Raw genomic sequence first — 21,789 nt, forward strand, 5'->3', positions numbered from 1 at the left:
CTCCATAGTGCTGTCTGTTTTTTCCTCCTCCCACCTCACTGTTTAGCCTGCTTTCTTTGTGACTCGCTATTTTTCTCTTTAGCTTCAGTTAAACTTCCATCTTTTTCTACAGAAAATGACATGGAAGTCCAGACAGGGAGATGTGGACACTTGCAGAATGAAAGGGAAGCATAAGGTAAGGAAACACACACTACAACATCATTTGTAGAGCAAACGTCACTCGAGTTTTTCCAATTTTTTTTGTCAGTCACACACTGCATGGCAGACAACCTGTAACTGATGTAATTGCGCACAGTCTCTGTTTCATTGTCTTGCTCTCTCTCTCTCCCTCACACACACAGACACTCTTAACACACATTTTAAAGACACAAGATCCTGAAGGTGCAATAACACACTTCTTGCAGTTCATATAACCTTCTGCTGTCAGAATTTATAGAGCATATCAGTGGGAATCTTCATATCTCGTGGTTGTATAACTTTATTTTTTTCCTGAACTTAATAACACTTTCATTATTGTTTGAGAGGACGTTAAATGGCACATTAAAATCTCCTGCGGATTTGCCTTTATGTGCCGTGATCAAATGCATGTCACGATACTGTGTTTGTTACATATGCCTCTCCCTGCTCACCGCGTGCCACATGCTGCACTTCAAAAGACAGAAAAGCAAAAAAATAACAGCCCACATGTGGCTACAGATACAGATGTCACCATGGACTTCCTTTCTTCTTTTTCTCTTTCTTTTTTTCCTGCCCTGCTCTCCCCGAAGGATGAGTGTCACAATTTCATCAAAGTCCTTCTGCAGCAAAATGAAGACACCTTATTTGTTTGTGGAACAAATGCTTTCAACCCCTCCTGTCGGACCTACAAGGTAGGAAAACACGCACACACACACACACACACACACACACACACACACACACACACACACACACACACACACACGAATGACTATTTTGTGCTCTTGCCCACTTTTGTTTTATCTCAGTGACATTTTTCACATCTATCATTTTGCTCTTTCACACACACACACACGCACATAACACACACTTATAGGATTTTTGACCCCAGCCATGTGAGAGTTTAGAGGGGGTGGGCTATGGAGCCACGGACATAGATGGATGACTTTCACAACTCAGCAGGCCGTCCTCCTGTGCCTTTACCTCCAGGTGTACTTTGACAAACTCAGTTCAGAAGCAGAGAAAACTACTCAATCTCACCTGCTTTCATGCATGCTCGCACATTGCCAGATCTGTTTTAACCTTTTCCTGAAAACACATTTCCGGCCATATTCAATTTATGGAATAGCATCAAGATTCCTTCAGGAAAAGTAAAACCACGAAAAGAAATGGTGCATTTTATTTCCTATGAGTCACTAAGGAGAGCACAGGTACACATTAAGATTGACTTAGTGCACCAAAATAGAGATGCCAATAAAAAAGCAGATGCAGAGAGATGATTAAAGTTTGGCATACGTGGAAGCAGATGAACAAACGTTAAAAGCAGATGGGCTGTGTTCAAATTGAACCTTTTTTATTTGCTGTCGACATAAATCTGATGTTTCTGATGCTCCAGTGTGAAAAAGTGAACATAATTGCCATTATAGTCTTAGTTCGTTCAGCTTGACTGACCTACTAAGTTTGCTAAGCAATAGTTGAAAATATTGGAAAATATTAAAGTTTTAATTGGTATTTGTCTAATTTTTTTTTTAGCATACTCTATGACAAATCTTCTGGAAACCAACCAAAGATCAGTATCAGAGGTTTAATCATAGTAATACTGTACAAATACTATGCACTGCTGTCCGGACAGACCCAGTATGAAGGACACCTTACAGAAAAGGAAGAATGTGGGACAGTGGGACAGTCGGATAGACATGCAGACAGTAATAGAGACAAAAGGACAGGGAGACTTAGTAGCAGTCCTGTCCTGAAGGGTGTTGTTCTGTGGTTTATAAGGATGTGTTGTGATGGTCAAAGCACACAGAGATGTTATCTAGGTGGCCTGTGGGGAAAACGCCCCTGCTTTGGTTCAGCAGATCTGCTTACCAGAAAAGCAAGACCTCTTCGCTCCACTGCCTTTGTGGTTCAGCATGCTAAGCACACAAAGTGGACGTCTTTCAATTCACTGACTCCTCCAATAGGGAAAGTGGAATTTATGTCTCTGCATTTATCAGGCATGGTTAGCTTTTATAGCGCCTCCGGTTATGGTTTCAAGATTTGTGTTTTAGCTGTTGCTGCACTGACGTCGCTGCTAGTCGGCTGAAGTTAATGGGAAGGGAGGGGAAGTGTTGTATATCAGTGTGAGGTTTGGTAAAAGAACTCCACATTTACACACAGCCTGTGGTATAAAAATGATGCTTTTTATTGATCACTTATGTTAAAAGTCAAACTTCAGTCAATAACGGTATGATAAAAAAGGCAACTATTGTTCTTTAAAGAACACCGATCATTAAAATTCATGTTTCGTATTTGCTCAGTCCCTGCCCTACCTTACCCAAGTGAATTTATGTGTTTGCAACTGCCCTTCCACACCTACTAAAACACTCATGTTTAGTTGAATAAAATAGCTGTTTTAGCCAGGAAACAACTGAGTTATTACCAAAATCATTACAAGAAAGTCTTGACACCTTTTAAAATGCAAGAAATATGACTGATTATGGGCGCAAAGATACAAATCCACACGAAACACATATACAAGAAAATGTGCACCCATGCAAACACTGACTGTGAACTGTGTACATTTTAAAATAGGCATCTCTCTCTCTCTCTCACACACACACACACACACACACACACACACACACACACACACACACACACACACACACACACACACACACACACACTGTACTGCTGGCAGGCTGGCAAACTCTCTGGGCAGATACCAGACCTTTGATGGCGTGCTGGGCTCATCCACTTCGCTTGGTCAGAAGTGTATTTGTGTGTATTTGTGTGTGCGTATATGTGCTTGTGGTTAAATCCACCTTGGCCACAGTTTGCCTCTCCATCTCCCCAGTGTGACAGCACTGAAAAGAGCTTCTGTTTCGGGGCCAGCCTCATCCCACATTAATCAACAGCGCTGCGAGGGCAAGCGGGAGGGAAAGGGAGGCATGGAAGGGGAGAAAAGGTGGCGGAAGACAGAGGAGGGAGACAGAGGGGGCAGGGAGGGCAACCGCCCAAACCAGCAACACCTCATGTTGGTTTTTGTGTTGTTTTTTCCATCAACCCCCTGCCTGGTTACCTCTGATTTTACCTGACTTTGAGTTTCTGACATTTATGTTTTTTTAAACAAACCTACCAATTTTCTCTCTTTATTAGCTGCTTCTTCAATTGGTGGTGTCAACATTAAAAAAAAAAACATGCACTGTCACAGATGCATTCATATAGAAAAAACACAGGCAGACACCTCGGCAGCATGGCACAGCCCTCTCCCTTAGCACCACACAGCACCCAACTCCCTTTTTTCTTCTATTCATCCTCCCTCCTACCTCTCCTCTTCTCCCGCCAGCCTTAATCCCCCCCCTCCACTTCTCCCACCACTCCGCCATCTTTCCCTCTGTTGCTTTCTCCCTCTGTCACTCCCTTGCTGTGTTGTAATAATAAACACTCCGTCCAGCTGGGCTGATATATGACTGGAGTCAGTTTCATCGCCTGTTGCCGGGTGAAGCAGGGGAAATCAGTGGGGAGTCTTGGAGGCAGTGACTCCCAGGTGATGCGTCTTAGACCTGATACCGGCTAACTGAGGTGTACTGGGAAATTTCATCTCTTCTTCTTTGCATTTGAAACGACGAGGTGAAAATGCTTCCATGCATGCCATTTTTTGCTGCAGCTTTTCCAGAGGCTGTCTGACTGACACGTAATAAAAGACAATACAAATTTAATACACTGCAAAAGCATTCATTAATTAATGAATAACTCTTCAATAGTAACCACACATAATTAACAAAAGCAATTGTTATATTTGTGTAGGGATTCTTCAGCAAAGTGTATTCAAAAAGATCAGTAATTTTAGTTTATATATATATATTTTTTTTTTATTTCCCCCATAAAACAAACTAAACACGTATCTCTTTCAGCAGCTGCTTAAATTCCTTAAATTTCGTGCTCTGGTGTAAAAGGTGGTTGGGGAAAGTTTTCACCCTCCCACTGCTCAGAAACAGGTTGAAGAGAAATGGGCCATGACTATTAATCTCCCCAGGAGATATGTCCTTGTTTGGTTTATACAACTGCTCCTGGTCCAGGTGTGAACTTGTACACTTGACCTTTATAGATGTGGAAGGTTGTTGCAGGTGTATGGATGGCATACAAATAAATTTTCTGGGTCTAAAAGCGTGCTACTACTGACTTTAGGTCACCATGTAAAAATGTATCAGTATGCCAGTGCCAGTATAGTCTGACAGTGGCTGGCCTTTCATGAGGTGCCTAAGTCATGCATTATTTTGGAAGCGCAGTTTTGCAAATGGATATGTCTCAGTAAATATGCCCTTTACTGTGCTTATTCTATTAAATAAACAAGTCTGGGATATTTCAAGGAAGCTGTTCCGAGCAAACACTTCATAAGTGGGACGCCGGTTCAGTTTACCCCATGTTTGTCCTCAGTAAGATTTCACAAATCCCTCAGCAATGATAAATAAAGCCCATAAAAGCGTCCTCATAAAAACAACAGAGACATGGAATCAGAACATGTCCCTCACCCCCCGAATACTGGTGCTGATGCTGAACCAATTAAAACACTCCTGATGGGCATGTTTTGGATCTACATTGCATTTGTCTAATTAATTAGCATATAGCCTATGGAAAACACCAATGCGCTGTTGTAGTAATTAATTCATCTAGATGCACTGTGCTCCCAGCCAAGGTTGCTGTACATTCTTCTGCTAAGCTACAGTAGATCCCTATAGATCAGTGCGCTTTTAAGGCAGGCCTGACAAAGTGTGACAGCGCCACTGTTCAAATTACTTTGAATTGTGCTCCCACTAAGTTGAAGCACTTCTTTCTTTTTTGCAGCAAGTGGAGTTGACAGTATAATAACATTTTCCGGGTAAACAAGGTAAAGGAATAAGAATCCATCTTGCCGCTTAGACATCAAATTTCTTCATGGTAGCGTTTAAAAAAACATTGTGGTTTAGTGTGGCTGCTTTATAGATTTCTTTTGCCCTTTCAAAAAAACCCCACTGGTTATTGCTTTAGACAACGGCATGGAAGTCGGCTGTTGTTTCTCTTCACATGCAAACTTGACAGGAGACTGAAGCCATGCGCTATCTGCGGCTGGGTTGGGAGTGTCTTCCCCTGTTCAAACGGCAGGAATAGATTAATGACAGCCGGCCAAACCCAGTAGACAAAGGTCACTACCTTGGTGAAATCCAGCGGAGGAGATGGAGTGCTGGGGGTTGCTCCTTTGGTATGAGAGTACGTGAGTGTGCATTTGTGATGTGTCAGAGAAGGAGGGAGCGTTTGTGTTAGGTAGCTGACACAGAAGCTGCTGACGTTTCAAGCTTAACTAAGTTCCCATGTCACTCTGTACACACAGACGCTGTGATTCAGTAGACACGCATGACCTTCAGCTACTCACGTCTCTTATGGTTAACTCAGTCTAATCTATAATTACAGCCCCCTCCCCCCAATCTAATAACAATATATGTCCAGCTTGCTTCCATATATTGTCTTTCCACAATTTCTGGAGAAACAGAAGGAATGAGAAATCGAGAAATACACTGCCGCTGGTGGCTCTGTGTTTGTTGTAAAAGGTCACTTGTAATATTCTCTGCCAAATCAGCCTCAACAATTTCTCTGGCAAGCCTTTTTAGCGTTGCGCCGGAGTGTGTGTGTGTGTGTGTGTGTGTGTGTGTGTGTGTGTGTGTGTGTGTGTGTGTGTGTGTGTGTGTGTGTGTGTGTGTGTGTGTGTGACCTTTTTAGTGGGCAGATGATAACCGTTTCCGCCGAGACAGGAATAGAAAACAAAATGACCTGTTTAGAAACCAGAAAGGGCGGCGTAAGCAGTTTGCAGCCTTGGCAAGCTACGGACCTCTTTGTCGAGAGCAAGGGAAGCAAGGAAGAAGAGTATGGGATAGATAGAAGCAGCGATAGAGAAGAAAAATGACTATGTATTTGTGAACTGTTGGGTAAGTGTGTGTATTGTAATCTTCTTTGACCTCAGCTTCTGGTCAGCGCAGCGCAGCCTGTCCTCTGTGTGCATGTGTGTGTTTCTCTGAGCTTAAGCCATAGAGAGTGTCCTGAGGCATGCTGGGGAAGACAAGCCTACCCACGGTGGGATGATAGTGACCTCTCACCCACATCTGATTTTCTGCCATGCTCTGCCAATTGCACTGTAACCAAACTGGACTGGACTCCAGTTCACAGTGATCAACGCGCTAAGGAGGCCCAAACTAGCACTTTTTAAACAATGAACAATGGCTCAAAATAGTTCTAAGAAACGAGACTGCTGAGTGACTGAATAACAAAATTGAATTACTTAACTCACAATGCTGAGAAAAGACAACTTTCAGATTGTCTAGGGGCAGAATTAAAATTAGTATGTCTTATGAAATATACAAAATCAGGAGGTAAGCATTGCCCAAGGAAGAGCTCTTAGCACATGAAAAAGTTTGTGCTGCAAAATACGACTTAAAAAACGGCAGCCGTACTCTGGTTTTGTGAAAAATTCTCACATTCCCAGCTCAGGGCTGTGTGCTAATTTATTTTTCCTCTCTTCAGAACAAAAGCGCAAGCTTTAGAAATCAGGACAGGGGAAAGCGGTGCTGTAAATGGGCTGAAGATCGGTCTTGAGGGTCATTATAACACTTCTTTAAAATGAGTACAGCTGAAGGATAAAGGATGACGGGGGAAGCAAACCACTACTGTGAAACGTGTTGCTGCGGAAATGTCTTTTTTTCCACCCTCCATGACAGTTTTGAGATTTTCCCAGTTGCTTTGGCAGCCCTCAGCAGGACACCAGAATGGCATACAAGTGATATTAGTTAGATTGATACACTCTCGGGCTGCTTTTTGAGGGCTATTTTATTATGACTCACACTTCAACACTTTTTAAGTGCTGCCTATAGTTTTTGATTGTCTTGACATTTTGACACATTTCCTCTGCTAGAGTTTTACCTCCAACTGGGAACCAAGACTTCCTAAGTTTTTTTTCAAGTACATTGTTTTGTTTGACACCGCACACCACTTTGCTTTGACCCCCTCTTGACCTTTCATCTCATTCCTGACCTTAGATTGACACCTTGGAGGCTCAGGGAGAGGAGATCAGTGGAATGGCGCGCTGTCCGTATGATGCCAAGCACGCCAACGTTGCCCTCTTTGCTGGTAAGATTAAACATTTCTGCGCATGCTAAACTGAAAGCGATCTGTAATGCATTTAACATCACTGTGATTTTTAAACTTCAGTCACTGTCCTTTGGGTTAAAATGAAAGAAACCCAAATTTCCATAAGGTTAAAATAGTTTATGTGATATTTCTACTCTTCATTCAATGCCATGAGGCAAAAACATTAATCCCAATTTTCTCCTATCTGCAGTTACTTAACACTGGGAACAGTTTGAGCTAGATGGGAAAGTTGAGTGTATTTGAGTGAGGGATTAGTTGCGGTTGTATTTAATATTCTTCTTAATACCCTGCGGTTTACTCTAATGGCAATACTCTGACATGTCAAAAAAGAAAGCCAATCTATGTTACATGCACTAGAGCAAGTCATTCGATTTGGCGCTACATTGCTCTTCTTATTGGAGCCTTTTGGAAACACTTTAATAGTACTGTGGTAACAGATTCATCTGTCTACGCCTTCTATTTTCTGTGATTCTCTTTGTCTCTCATTCACTTCCATTCAAAATGCTCAAGATTAACATAAGTCACACATGGATGTGACCAGAATGAGTCATCTTTCCGTCGGCGTGGTGAGATTCTTCTGGTGCAATGAACCCACGGGCTGCTAAAGACATCCAGTCCCTATACACATTTGCTGTGAAGCGATTTATGGCAGTATTGATGATCTGTCCCTGCCGGTTTAAAGTAGAGGACAAGAGTAAATGCCTAGCTTGACCAGTTAATGTGTAGCAGAGCTGCTTGGAAGAAGCTGGAAGCACTGAGTAATCAACAGGGTTCCTCTGACTGCTATCCTTTCAATTATGTAGTTTGAGTTTCCACTGTGGTTATAGCTGAGGCAGGCTGAGGTCATGCTAGCGGTGGATTGTGTTTGTGAAGAATGTGTGTGTATGTATGTGCATGTAAGCGTGCGACTTTGGCTTTCTGTGGTGCTCGAAGACTGTATGCGAGTGCAGGGCTACAGTGTTTGTGCTTTTGGAGAGTGTTTGCAAGATTGGCCAATTACAAATGTTTAAGTGCGTACAGCCTGTTTGTTGTCCATCAAAGAGTGCCTTCTGGTTGTGTGATTCATTCATTTTCCAGGTCTGAATCATCTGAAACATGTTTGTGTATCTCACCACAGGGAGCAGGAATCTCTGGGTGGCTTCATGCATTTCTGTCTTGATTAACTTTACTCTCTTCACCTTTTTTTCTTTTCCTTTATGTCTCTCTGTGTCTTTCGCTTTTTGTCCATCCTCCTCCCTCTTCGTCTACATCTTTCCTCCTTATTGCTCTTTCTCCCTCTGTGTTCGCTCACCAGATGGCAAGCTGTACTCGGCCACCGTTACAGACTTTCTAGCGATCGATGCGGTCATCTATCGTAGCCTTGGAGACAGCCCGACTCTGCGCACTGTCAAACATGACTCCAAATGGCTGAAAGGTGAGTGGGGGACACAAACACAGTCCCTGTGGTCGGAAAGTGCCAGGCTGATTGACAAGTTAGAAAAAAAACCTAAGGTTCGGACATGCATGCTTGACCACGTGTTTGTATTTTATGATTCATGTGCAAACATGTGTTTGTCCCTCTGTGTATGAATGACGGTATGAAGAGCTGGAGCATTTATGCTACATGCTCTGTTTGATGCAGTCATGTTGCCAGCCTGCACAAGTAGTGTTGAAATTACTCTGCCCTGGGGAGAAACAAGCACAAGTCCAGTCTGTCAAAACTCAATAGAGAAATCCGCCTTTTCTCGCATGTGAATTGTTTTGCTAATATGATGGATGATAGTTTGAGGCTCTCAAGGCTCGCAGTCGCTACCTTTCTGCATAATATGACAGATATTCTGGCGGTTTACTGTGAAATATGGTGTCAGAACTGTTTTGTCACAGCAAAAATGCTTCTTTGACTCATAATAGTTTTTCTTTTTCCCTTCGCAGAGCCCTACTTCGTCCAGGCAGTCAATTATGGAGACTTCATTTATTTCTTCTTTAGGGAAATTGCTATGGAGTACAATACAATGGGAAAGGTAAGCACATACACTATTGTTTTAAACTCTAATCAGAGGTGACTTCCTATTTACAGGGAGAATCAGGAAGCGCCCGAGGAAACTAACAGGATATGGGTAACGCATAACGGGAAGGAGGCTTTTAGGAGCAGTAAAGTGGACAAACCCTTTTCCAGCAACAGATAAACACTAGGCAGGAAACGGCACCTAAAATAGGTTCAAAAAGAAAATATATGGATGTCTTGAGATCCCATTTTGAAGTCTAAATATATTACTTGAATTGCACGTCCGCATCCATCCTGCATTGCTCCCATTTGGCCCACCCTCTCAGTGTTTCCCATGAGAAAAACCGCCCAAGTGTCTCTTAGAAGTGAGACAAAGTATCAGAAGAAGACGGGAAAAAAACCCAAGCTTTTCTCAGGTATTACACCATAGGGACAGAAACGTTTCTATTAATCTCTTCATTCCAGGTTTGGGCCCTGTCCTGCAAAAGTTTAATTGGACACCAGGTAGAAGAAAATACGTTATGCAAATGAATCATTCTTTTTATATTGTGCAGAATAAATGAAAGAAAACACATAAGAGAGAGTGAGAAAGACCGAGGGGACGAGATGAGAACAGAGCGGAGGTAACATAGAAATAATGGATTCACTGCCAGAAGTGACAGCCATGTGTTATTGCAGAGCATGAATACAGATCAGGCCTCTCAATCTGCCGGGTGTTTTGAAAGCAGTGTCAGTATAATTATGTATGTGGTGGTAGAACTGATGGCGCAGAGAGCAATTTAACATTTAGTGAATTGATATCTCTTTATTATTACGAAAAAGACTGGCCTACCCTGACAATGTAAACAGTCGTCTGTGCTTTATGGCAAACTGATAAATCCGCTGTGGCAAGTTGTTTGCTTTAGGTTTAATGTCGGGTTGTTACATTGTTATCTAGAAAATACAAAAGGATAAACCTTTCAGTGCACAAGTGAATTAAAAAGCCTCCACTAAGGCGTTTGTTTGGTGAAGCGATGTGTATATTTGGACCATTTATGTATATGCGTGTATTGAGTTGCGTCCAAGTCGCTCACAGATTAGCGAGTGCAGAAATGTGACCCACTGATACACTGTGTAATCTCAGTAATCTAAAATTTCACACTGAACGGGCCTGTGCAGGTTCTAGAGTCTTAGCTGGAATTGCTGCATTGCTTAATTCATATTTGTGCATGGTTCAATGGGAAAGCGGAGGGTCGTGGTGTGTTTGCAAGAGTGAGGGTGTGTGTGTGGTTGTCTGTGGGTGTGTGAGTAGGGATCTGTTTTAAATGCATGGTTGTTCCCATTCACACCATCCATTTCAGTTCAGGGCAAGATTTATAGCTGTTAAGTATAGTGTCACAACAACTAATTACAATTCTGGCTACGTGAACTTACGACAGAGTTGTAATTACAGAGCTCGGGCCTATTTGAAGCCGTATACTTTAAACTTTCTGTTGCCAGGTGCTGACTGTTTAACAGCATATCAAATGCACCACTTTTCTTCTGTCTTTAATTTGCTATAACGTGACGAAACCCTAGATTAACACATTGTGGTGTACCTACAATTTCTCCCATTCAAAAAGGCCTTATAGCAATAAGATTATCGATGTGAAATGTGTGACTGTAGAAATCTCAAGGTGAAATCTTAAGCTTCTTAAATATAAACCACGTTTGACTTCTTCAGGTGGTGTTTCCACGGGTGGCGAGGGTTTGTAAGAACGACCGAGGCGGATCGCCGCGTGTTCTGGAGAAGCAGTGGACCTCGTTTTTAAAGTCTCGCCTGAACTGCTCCATCCCTGGCGACTCCCATTTCTACTTCAACATCCTGCAGGCTGTGACCGATGTCATTCACATCAATGGGAGGGATGTAGTGATGGCAACTTTCTCCACGCCTTACAACAGGTAATGACGACAGAAGGTAAAAGTAAACAAGCAGTGAAAAGTGAGCAATAAACTGGTTTTGCTGAGGGTATTTTTTCCAGCGTTTCCCAGCATCTCAGATAAATTCACATGCACCAGCACATGAACTTTCCCTTTATTAAACCGATTATCTTTCTCAGTTTGAAAGACATTTTGAAATTCATCAACACTTTGACAGTCTGACCTTTGTTAACGTTGGTAGCGTGTGTCCCTGCCGTGCCTCTTGGCGGCGTGTAATTTCTAAACCCAGTGGGTCAACATTCACATCTTCTGTCAAAACAGTGTTGTTGCCCTTTTGACATGCAGGTGCTTAATCTTATTTTCCCTCTTATAATTCATATTCTGCACGGCTTTCATGTTCGCAGTCAGTGGGAGTTTTTATCTAAATTGAAAATTACCACAAAGCCATACAGCTTGGCTGATAGCTCACACATATTGTAATTTTCCATTTTATGGCTGCTTTTTAGCAGATAAGACAATTGCTTGTGACAACGCAATTGAGCATGGTTAATGGACATTAAAACCCAATGAAGCAGTGCCTCTGAAAATTTCTATAAGCGGGAGTTTTGATCCTAGCATTAATTTTCCATTTCATAGGGGTGAAGGGAGCACATTCAGACAGTAGGCAGCACTCAGGGTTTTGTGTCATTCGATTGTCTTGCTGAGTTGCTTCACGGCCCAGACTTTTGCTAACCGGCCAGCTAATTCTGTCTCGTTAGCAGCCCGATATAAACAGACATACGACTGTCTAACTTTTTGTACATATTCAATGCAGAGGGTAATTACTGTAATTTAGTAGCTAAGCCAAGAATTAACAGCTTTCTGACCTTGCTCTCAATAATGCTACCCTTGTGTCTGCTGTCTTCCAAATGTCTACATGATGAGTTTAACCCATGATGTAACAGCATGGAAATCCAGCAAGCTGAGAGAGAAAGAGAGGTTTCTTTCTGTAAACAGCCCTTAGTTTTTATTTCTGGACACAAAAAAAGCATAAAAAATAGAAAAGTGACTCAGTAATCTGCTATGCATTGATTTCACACAGACACAAAGAAATCAGTGGCTCCACTGCAATCATAAGATGGGTATTTTTCCCCTTAAAATGAAAAGTGATAATAAGATAATCTGTTGCTCATATTTGGCCCCAAGCGTGGACTGGTGATGAACTTTGATGCCTGGAGGCTTTCGGGGAAAGTCAGTGTTAGAGGTTACTGTACGGGAATGTGTGAACCCGTAAATCACTACATTCAATAACACATAAGTGAATGCACGAAAGCTCTGACATGGTGATCAGTAGAGAACAAAAGAAATAAATGCTTTTATTAATGAAAAAAATTGATCAAATTATGTTAAAAAATAGAGGAAAGTGTAAAGTGTCTTCTTGTATACCTAAGGGAAGTGAGGATAAACAACGCACCTCTTTTTTTTTTTTTAATCTGGCAGAACCTTCACAACACTCAAAACTTGACTGTATCACCCAGTGTAAACAGGAAACAGCTAAAATAAGCCATCCTCAAGGGATTTAACCCTTCTGAGAAGGGATTGTAAATCCATTTTTCTGTCTCCTGGTGATAGCAAGGTGTTTCTTTGATATGCTCAGTCAAGAGGATTGTTTATTTAGTTGTGTGTGCTTGTGTGTGCCGTCGCAGTATTCCAGGTTCGGCAGTGTGTGCCTATGACATGGCGGAGGTGGCCAACACGTTCACAGGGCGTTTCAAAGAACAGAAATCACCAGACTCCACCTGGACACCTTTTCCTGAAGAGAAGGTTCCCAAGCCAAGGTACAGCAGCAGTTAATTAACCAGCGAGCACACTTGCATACACGCAGGCACGCACAGGATTTAAGGCAGCACACACACCAGTCACAGAGTGTTTCTCTTCCTGTGTTTCTCCTCATTCCTGGCTGTCTCACACGTGCACGCACAGACAAGATATGTAACTATGCAGTCAATTCCTAACACTTGTTATACCACAATGGGATAATAATCACTTATTCTTAACTCATGTTGCCTCATATTTAGTGCATCGCTAATTTCGTCAGAAAACGCTCATGTGTCAAATTGTGTCACACGCAGCACGCACCTACTCATGTAGAGACCACCTTTTTTCACAGTTGCACTCATATCCCATTACCTCACCTTACCGCTGCCACCCACGCCTCACACGCAGCTAATTTAGCTTCAATAAACGAAGCATGACATCATTTTACAGATGGCTGGCTAATTCCACAAATGTACCAACCTGATCAATCTCCCATCTATTGCAAACTAATTAGTGCACTAACAGGATGCTGTCCTTTCCTCCAGAAAAGAGAGAGAGAGAGATTTGCAACAAAGATCTGGGCCGTGATAAATGTGTGTGTGTGTGTGTGTGTGTGTGTGTGTGTGTGTGTGTGTGTGTGTGTGTGTGTGTGTGTGTGTGTGTGTGTGTGTGTGTGTGTGTGTGTGTGTCCCATATGGCTGAGGACACAGTTCCTCACCATCAGAGAGCCCGTACTGTATTTTGTGCATTAATCTCCATGCATTGTGTGAATGTGCGTATCTGTGTGAGTTCACGCACTTACCTCAATTAGCATGTAATTACTTGTTTATGTTCAACAAGGTCAGACGCTTCAAAGAGCAGGTACAGCCACCATTGTTTTTGTAGTAACTGATGTGATTGATTTCATTTCCATCCCTTGGTTCTTTCAGACCTTTTATCACTGAGCAAACAGACGGAGAGTTGTAACAAAGCCACCTAGGTCTGGCTCCGCAGCAGACTGTTACTCCATGTGTTAGACACTCATACTGAATCATTTACAGATTTTCGTATTTAAGAGATGTCTGCTTTCGTTCTGCTGCCCATATGCGCCCGGACGTAAATGCAGTAACAGAAATGTTAGAATTCTAGCACAAACTATTATTCTCTTCTTTTACAGTGAAGCAGTAATACTTGTGAGAATAGCTTAACATTAGAATCAGCTGACATGTTTTCTATGGTGTTCCCTAAAGTCCTGTAAGTTGATGTTTATATCTGGTGTGTTCAAGTTATTATCTTGCGCACCCGAGATAATTTGCTATAAACGACTTCAGATGCACACAGCCGCCATATAATACAGAAAATTCTGCTAATCATGTTCAGCCCACAAGGTAATTTGTTGTAAATTCACATGCGTGTCTAATGGCTTTAGATGCACACAGCTGCCATATAATGGAGATCACTTGTCTAATCAAATTTTTGTTTTGCACCAGAATGCCATACAGTGAAGTTTTTGCATGTAAACGTGGGGATTTCATTAGCATGAATGAATTTCTATTTCATACAAATCAGCAAAGGTTTCACTGCATCATTCTGTCAATAAAATTCTAATTAAATAAATTAAAAATAACATGTGCATATATACATAGTAAGGTTTGTATATTTTTATAACAGACTATAGGGTTTGGTCTTTTCATGTCACACATTTAGTGGCCAGATGGCTAATATTTCTGGGATCTGTTGTGGATTATATGCTATGGCAGGGTATCAAAGACCAAGCAGTAAAGGGTTTTAAAGGCTCTCAGAGGTGAGATGGCTGCAAAAGGGATATGCTATCAAAAGAAGCTTCTCTTTTACAAGAAGCTCACCAACTCCCCGTAAAAGGATCAGATAGATACAATGCTTCAGTGCTTTAGCCTGAAGCCACAGAAAAGGAGACATCTTGCGCCCTCCTATGTGACCAAAAGCCTCTTGGAATGAGAGTTTAGTCATTTAAAGCAGCACTTTCATTGATTTTAAGAAAGTAGAACTTTCTTTCCTCCGTTGAAGCTCTTACCATGAAAAATGGCTCATTCCTACTGCAGTCAAAGTGGTGGTTTTTCATTTGTGCTTTTTTCCATATTCTATTCACTATTTTTTTCCCTCTGCCATTATCGCTCCTATTCATTACCTTGCTCTTCCGCCACTCCATTTGTAGGCCTGGCAACTGTGCTGGTACTCCACCGATGGAGAGGTATAAGGTATCCAATGAGTTCCCCGATGACACACTCAACTTCATCAAGATGCATCCTCTGATGGACGAGGCTGTACCCTCCATTGCTAACAGGCCCTGGTTTCTCAAGACCATGGTTCGGTAAGTATCGCACACTCCAGAGGCCATCATCATCATCAAGGCTACAAGCCTCTTCAGCCCAGGACAATAATTACATGAAGTGCTGCTGTGAGAATCAGGCTCATTAAAAGAAAGCCTGAAGGTACTCCAGCCACTGACCTATTTTCATTGTAGTAGAGGAAACACCTATCTATACTAGCTTTCTCTCTGAGTGACAGCGTGGTGATGTCATGAAGACAACGCAAACAGTTTGAATCCTTAGTGATGCTTATCTTCATGCTGAAACGTGTCATTTACACGAGAACAATGAGTTCAGCTCTTTGTCAGTTGTTTAAAATCCTCTTGGGAGATTTCACAGGGAAAAAACAAAAAAAACCTGATTTTTTTTTTTTGTTCAGTGGTGACTTTTCCTTTGAGTTTCTGTAGTTGAGCCCATTTCTCAAAAGCCAGTGCACTGTGGCTGATGCCGTTTGATCATAAAGGTCTGTCTGGCTTTTACTTGCACTACACACAGACATTTCAGCCTCTGGGGGGAATGCGACAGCACACCGCCATCCCATCGGCAGGGCAAAAGTAGCTGACAGAGCATTTGGTAAAAAGTAAAAGATCTAGTTTTTCATTTGGACTTGGATATGGATTACAGCTGCTCAGATTTAAAGTTGGGCTTGCCAGATCCTTGACAGGCCTCAGTGGTGGTAGTATCACTTTAAAGATAGCTACATAAAGAATTCTTCATACGTTTTACAAGTTATTTGCATCATATCACATCTTGCTGCTCCTTTGCCGAGGTCTGACCTACATACTGCAGTGGCTTAGTCAGAATATGAACAGCTTTCATCAAGGTTATCCCTACAACTCTGTGTTCATTAGTGTGCTTTATCACAAGAATACATTATGAGTGACACGCTTTTTTTTCTTTATCTTTACATAATCAGCAATCAGACGATTTGATTTGATTTGAAATGTCATCACAGCGAGCACAGCGAGCTTGTAGGGAAGTCAGAGGCGGTTCTTGAAAGTATTATGTAGGCCCAAAAAGCAGCATGAAAGCATATGCGGTGGAAGAGGAGTGAGGCTTCTTATGATATCTGTCAGGGTTTCAATGTGGAATACTGTTCTTCAGCTGAAGTCAATTGGAAATGAAATCGGTAATAGGATTTGATCCTTGTTACACCCCAGAGGGGGCACCTCAATACACAGAAAGAAGTTCAAATTTGAAAAATCTTTTCCATCTTGAGACCGCTTGAGACTTGCTGTGCAGTGGCACAGACCTCAGCTGTCTGGGCACAATGAATCACCAAGACGGGTGAGACAGTGAAGAATCCCCTTCTTGTGATTTTTATTATCATGAGTAGGAAAGACAGTGAACGTCTTATTCTTTGAGATTGTATTATTTAACTGGGATCAGCCTAATTGAAATGGTTATTGGAGCATCTGTTATGAATGAATAGATCAAAATCAAATTAAATCTTCAGACCGGTAGTAATGTTGACTAGATAAAGCTGGAGGCACAGAGCATTTCAAAGGATATACTGTATAAAGAAAACAAAAACAGTGAATGGGATAAGAGGATGTGGCTTTGTTTATTATTTTTTTAATGGGCTCATGGTGTAAAACTGTACTCGAGTAGGGTTAAGTTTAGTCTCATTACCCCCAAATAAATATGATCTGATGACAAACTTTTTCACCTAGGCAGTATCTAGTAAACATTAACGAGGACAAAACAAACTTCCAAGATTTCTGAATACACTCTCATCTTTAGATCACATATACTTCAATTAAAAATAATTGGTGATTATTGGTGTTCACATAGGCAGCATGCCTTTGTGATTACTTAAACAGTATCTTAGTTAGATATTTGCATCAGTCGGTAAGAGTAAGCAGCCTCAGGAGGTATTTCTAAAACCCGTTCACCCACAAGGATAACAGGGCGCCGGTCCAGATCTCACTGACTGGCAGGTGTCTAATTTTCCAACCTTAAAGTGTTTGGTATGCTTCTGAGTTTTATGCACATCCAACTGGTGCTAAGCCAAACTGTGCGATCAGCAGCTGTCAATTAGAAATTGAAAGTAGAGCTTGTTATCTTTTGCTTGAGCAACTTCTTTGCAGTGTTTTTACTTGAGGAACCACCTGACAGGCCCTATGGCAATCTGATTGTGAGCTTGTAATCAAATGACAATCAGTTAGTGAGATTAATGCGCGCCCCCTGCTGTTCTTTAGTCTATTTTAGACCTCTGACATGCGTGGTGGAAGGTACGTTAATTGATTGGCTGATTAGGTAATTATTATCTGGAAAATGACATCCTCCTGTTTTTTTTATTCTATTTTGTTCTTTGGCTAACTTTTTCCAGTGGCCCAGATGTGGAAGAAAAAGTTGAAAACAGTTGCATTAGGTCCCTGCTGTTGGTGTTGCTTTTCTAGTGAGCAAACATTTTCCTCTGCTTGCAGGCTAACAGACTAATTAATTGACTGATTGGTTATTTTTACCTGCTGCTCCTTTTTCAGGTATCGTCTGACGCGCATTGTGGTGGACAATGAGGCAGGGCCGTATAAAAACCACACAGTAGTATTTCTGGGGTCTGAGAAAGGCATCATCCTCAAATTCTTGGCCAAGATGAACAACGGCTTCCTCAACGAGAGCCTGTTTCTTGAGGAGCTCAGTGTCTACAACCCTGACAAGTATGTAAAACCGAGCATACGTGTATATGCAATGGACAGAAATAGAGAAACACATGGATACAGTTGCTATAAACACAGAAAGTACAGTTATTGCATGCGTGTGTGCTCTGTAGAGAGTGAATGTGTTTAATTTTGCTTGTTTCCACCATCTATCGGCTCAGCCAACCCACCAACCCACCAGCTCCATCACTACCAGTCCGTTCCCCTGACCCAAGCTATGTTGCGAAGCCAGCCAACCAGATGGCTACTCTATCATTTAAAAGAGTTTTATCAGGTTACACTCTGCCCAGCCACAGCTACTAAATTAAAGACATAGACCCTAAGGCTCTGGATAACGTAGCACTGTGGTTCGCAACCACAGCAGAGCTAAAACCTTGGCTGATTAAAGGAAGCACACGCATAGAAACTCACACTGAGGTCTGTGTGTGTCTCAGAGCCAGCCTGGGATCTCTCGCTAATACATTACACATCTGTTGGTGCATGTATGGATGTAAGTCTGTTTGTGTGTGTGTCTGAGTGTGTGTGTTCATGAACTTGGTACAGAGGGTCGAGCTGGGTATTGTTGTACATCTGAAGTAAAAGTTAATAAGGAAAAATCAGCCACAGTTTCACTCTGCCAAAACAAATATTTGGTTGAGAGGTAATGGATGGAAGCATAAACACAGGAGGGAGAGAGAAGAGTGGTAAAGACCAGAGGGAAGAGATGGGAAGACTAGAGGCTTGTGTTAGGAAGCAGAGAAGAATACGGGAAGGAGACGGAAGGCTTGATGGGAGGGCTTTCAAGGCTCCTACTGTTGATTATCCAACATGCTGCGACCATGTGATGGGCCATATGTCCGGGATGCAGGGCAGGCCCTTGCTTCTACTTCTTCACTTCTACTTGCTGTGTCTCCTTTTGCCTTCTCCCAGTATCGCGTCCCTTTGTTTCACTTCTCTCCTGTTCTGTGTCTCTCTGGCTGGGACCGAGCATTCGTGGGCTGATGGCCATCTGGCTTTAGCCGCATACGGCGTGTGACTTTGCCTGCCTGCTTCCCTGCCTGGCCGGCCGGATCAGTGTAGGCCTGATTGCTGTGCATTACCCGGTGTAGATGAACTGTAAGCCCCAATTTAGAGCGTTAATACAGGACCAAAGCTCTGCGAAGGAAAGATTAAATCCCAGGAGTTGGATGGTAGAATAGACAGAGGAACAGAGGGAGCGAGAGAGAAGGGATAGAGTGATGCTTGACACGCCCCAGAGGGATTACAGTGCACTCCTATGGGGCTGTTGAGACAAAGAAGACTAGCTGAGATAGAGGAATGTTGGAGTTGGGGGGCTTTGAGTTAGTGTTAGAGGATTCTCCAGTTAAGTGCAGTGTTATTGCTGACTGCTCACAGTGCCCATCTGTCTGTTTATCTGTTGTATCTGTATCACCCTTTTCTTTATCTCTCTTTATCTCCCGCTCTGTTTGTGACCTCATGTTCCCAAGTCCAGCATTATCTCTGTCCTCCCTGACCTCACAGTTTGTCTCTCTGCCACATCCTAATCTTCCCCTTTCTTTCATTGAATAAGCTAAATCTCATTTTACGATGCCCAACTTTTCTCTACTCTGTCTTTAAACTACCATATAGTTAAGGGCGATATACCCTAGATCAGCTTTGCTAATGTTCCTCATTTATCTTATGCTGGCCCTTTAGTTCATTCCATGAAATGAAACAAAGAGTTTTAGCTGCTCCGAGTCTGCTCCTTAAACCAACTTTTTCTGCTTGCCTACCCCTTGCAAACAGGAGAGTTAAAGAGCAGGTAATTTCTTGCGATCACAGTCAGAACTGTGCTTGATAAGACCTGATTACAGATATCCACTCTCTTTGGCACCATGTGGATCCAAGACCCAATGAAACTGTGAAATTTATTTGAAATTGTGCCTGTATTTTTTGAGCATTTGAGCACCATTTTAACAGCATCTACTGAAAAGCACAATAAATCAGCTGAAAAAGAAAATACAAAGTAATCAGTTTTTGTCTTCTTTTCCTCCTCTAGGTGCAGCATAGATGGAGTAGAAGATAAGCGCATCGTAGGTATACAGATAGACAGCAAGAGTCACGCTCTGTGGGTCGCCTTCACCTCCTGTGTGGTTAAAGTGCCGCTCTCTCGGTGTGAAAGGCACGGGCGGTGCAAGAAGTAAGTTTGCTACTCTATTAAATCATCATTCCTACTCAAGTGGTTGAGCTATGTGCATTCCTTCTGAAAGAAGAAAACAGTATGTGCAGAATGGGCCTAATGGTGTGTGCAATTCTTCTCCAGGTCCTGTATAGCCTCCAGAGACCCATATTGTGGTTGGGTCCCAGAAGGAGCCTGCAGACAGGTGGTTGGCAACACTAAGTAAGTAATAAAGACAATCGAAGTCAAAGGAGCTGCATGCTTTGGGTATTTGGCTTAGAGCTGGGCGATAGAACGATAACGATATGTATCGCGATATAACTTTTACTCGATAGAGAAATTAAGCTATCGCGATAGACCTCGCAGCTCTTGTCCTCTTAAAAAAAAAAAAAAAAAAAAAAAGTCAGCCGATCCAAATTCAGTAGCGCAGAGCCGAAACAATCACAGCCGCAGCGTCACGTCGCGTGACTTGTTACGTACAGCACAAGTGCCAAGCCGCACGTGTGTTTGTTTGGGAAGCAGCCAGCGGGTAATGGAGCTAGCGCATAATGGAGGAAATGAGTGTGCCGACTAGAAAAATCAACCGAGCGTGACCGAAGAGAAAACAGATGATGGTTCCAACGCCGGAGAGATTGTCGAACGGAAGAGCCAAAGAAGTTCCGTAGTGTGAAGGTATTTCGGCTATTTCAAGTCTGACAAAAACAGAGTAGCGTGCACTGTAAATTGTGCCGAAAGCAAGTCTGGAAATACAATAAACTGGTGCATGCGTCACACTGTGCGCCATGTTATTGTTTCGGTGAAATGAATTTCTACAATACTGTTAATTCTACTCTCTGCAGTGTTTAAATGCTTACATATACACACAGTTACTGTCCCTCCACACATACGACTCTGTTCTGCTTCTATGCCGCAGCTTTGTTTACTTTTTCCCACCGAGGCTTCTAGACTTCTGATTGGCCAACATTTCTGCACGGTTAGGAATCTAGCGCCACCTGCTGCTTTGGCATGTTCATAGCAGCGTTTTCCTTCATTTCTGCCTTTATGTGTGGACGGGATTATTTTTTAAAACGAAAACGGAAAATCTCCGTTTTCAAAAATACCCGTGTACGTGTGGACGTAGCCTCAGTCTCTGACTGGAAGCGCTAATTCGTCATTCGGCTTTTGTCAGACTAAAGTAACTGTTAAAACTGTTTGAAAAGCTAAGCTATACAACAAGGAGAGATTGAGAATTTCCTTTTAGTTCTCAGTTTATTTGATATTGACAAAAGTTAGTCAGTTTTGTCTGTTCTTCTGTAAAACAAACTAAGATTTATTTTTAGAATTAATACTTTGTTTCTAAGTGGAATTGACAATTTAGTCTGTTTCATTTGTTCTCTTTTGAAACTTAAACGCTTTAGCGGCTGCCTTTTGTGTAGTTTGCAATATTTGCCTTTATTTATCTGAAAAAGTCTCATGTTCCTTAAGTACATCTACCCTGTTGAACTTATTATGGGAAATAAATATTTAAATAAAAACAAGCTGCTGATTATTTCACATTTTACTTGTGAGCAACGGCACATTTAAATCTTACAAATATAGTTATTTGGCTTATATCGTGATAGATATCGTTATCGCCTGAAATGAAAAAAAACATATCGTGATATGAAA

General features: G+C 42.1%; 1 protein-coding gene across 1 annotated transcript in view; it reads left to right on the forward strand.

Moving 5' to 3' along the window:
- The window catches only part of sema6a (sema domain, transmembrane domain (TM), and cytoplasmic domain, (semaphorin) 6A), a 105,815-nt gene that overhangs the window by 61,431 nt on the left and 22,595 nt on the right, over positions 1-21,789 (forward strand). The window contains exons 5-15 of the mRNA XM_085367417.1: positions 113-175; positions 768-869; positions 7,227-7,317; positions 8,633-8,752; positions 9,250-9,338; positions 11,025-11,242; positions 12,907-13,038; positions 15,192-15,347; positions 17,832-18,005; positions 20,023-20,163; positions 20,287-20,364. Coding sequence (XP_085223543.1) covers positions 113-175; positions 768-869; positions 7,227-7,317; positions 8,633-8,752; positions 9,250-9,338; positions 11,025-11,242; positions 12,907-13,038; positions 15,192-15,347; positions 17,832-18,005; positions 20,023-20,163; positions 20,287-20,364 — 1,364 coding nt within the window. The remainder of the gene's footprint in view (positions 1-112; positions 176-767; positions 870-7,226; positions 7,318-8,632; positions 8,753-9,249; positions 9,339-11,024; positions 11,243-12,906; positions 13,039-15,191; positions 15,348-17,831; positions 18,006-20,022; positions 20,164-20,286; positions 20,365-21,789) is intronic.

Source organism: Diplotaxodon limnothrissa, linkage group LG12 (genome assembly GCF_057381915.1).
Source record: "Diplotaxodon limnothrissa isolate DT_005_m linkage group LG12, D_limnothrissa_male_GT1.1, whole genome shotgun sequence".
Taxonomy (NCBI): Eukaryota; Metazoa; Chordata; class Actinopteri; order Cichliformes; family Cichlidae; genus Diplotaxodon; species Diplotaxodon limnothrissa.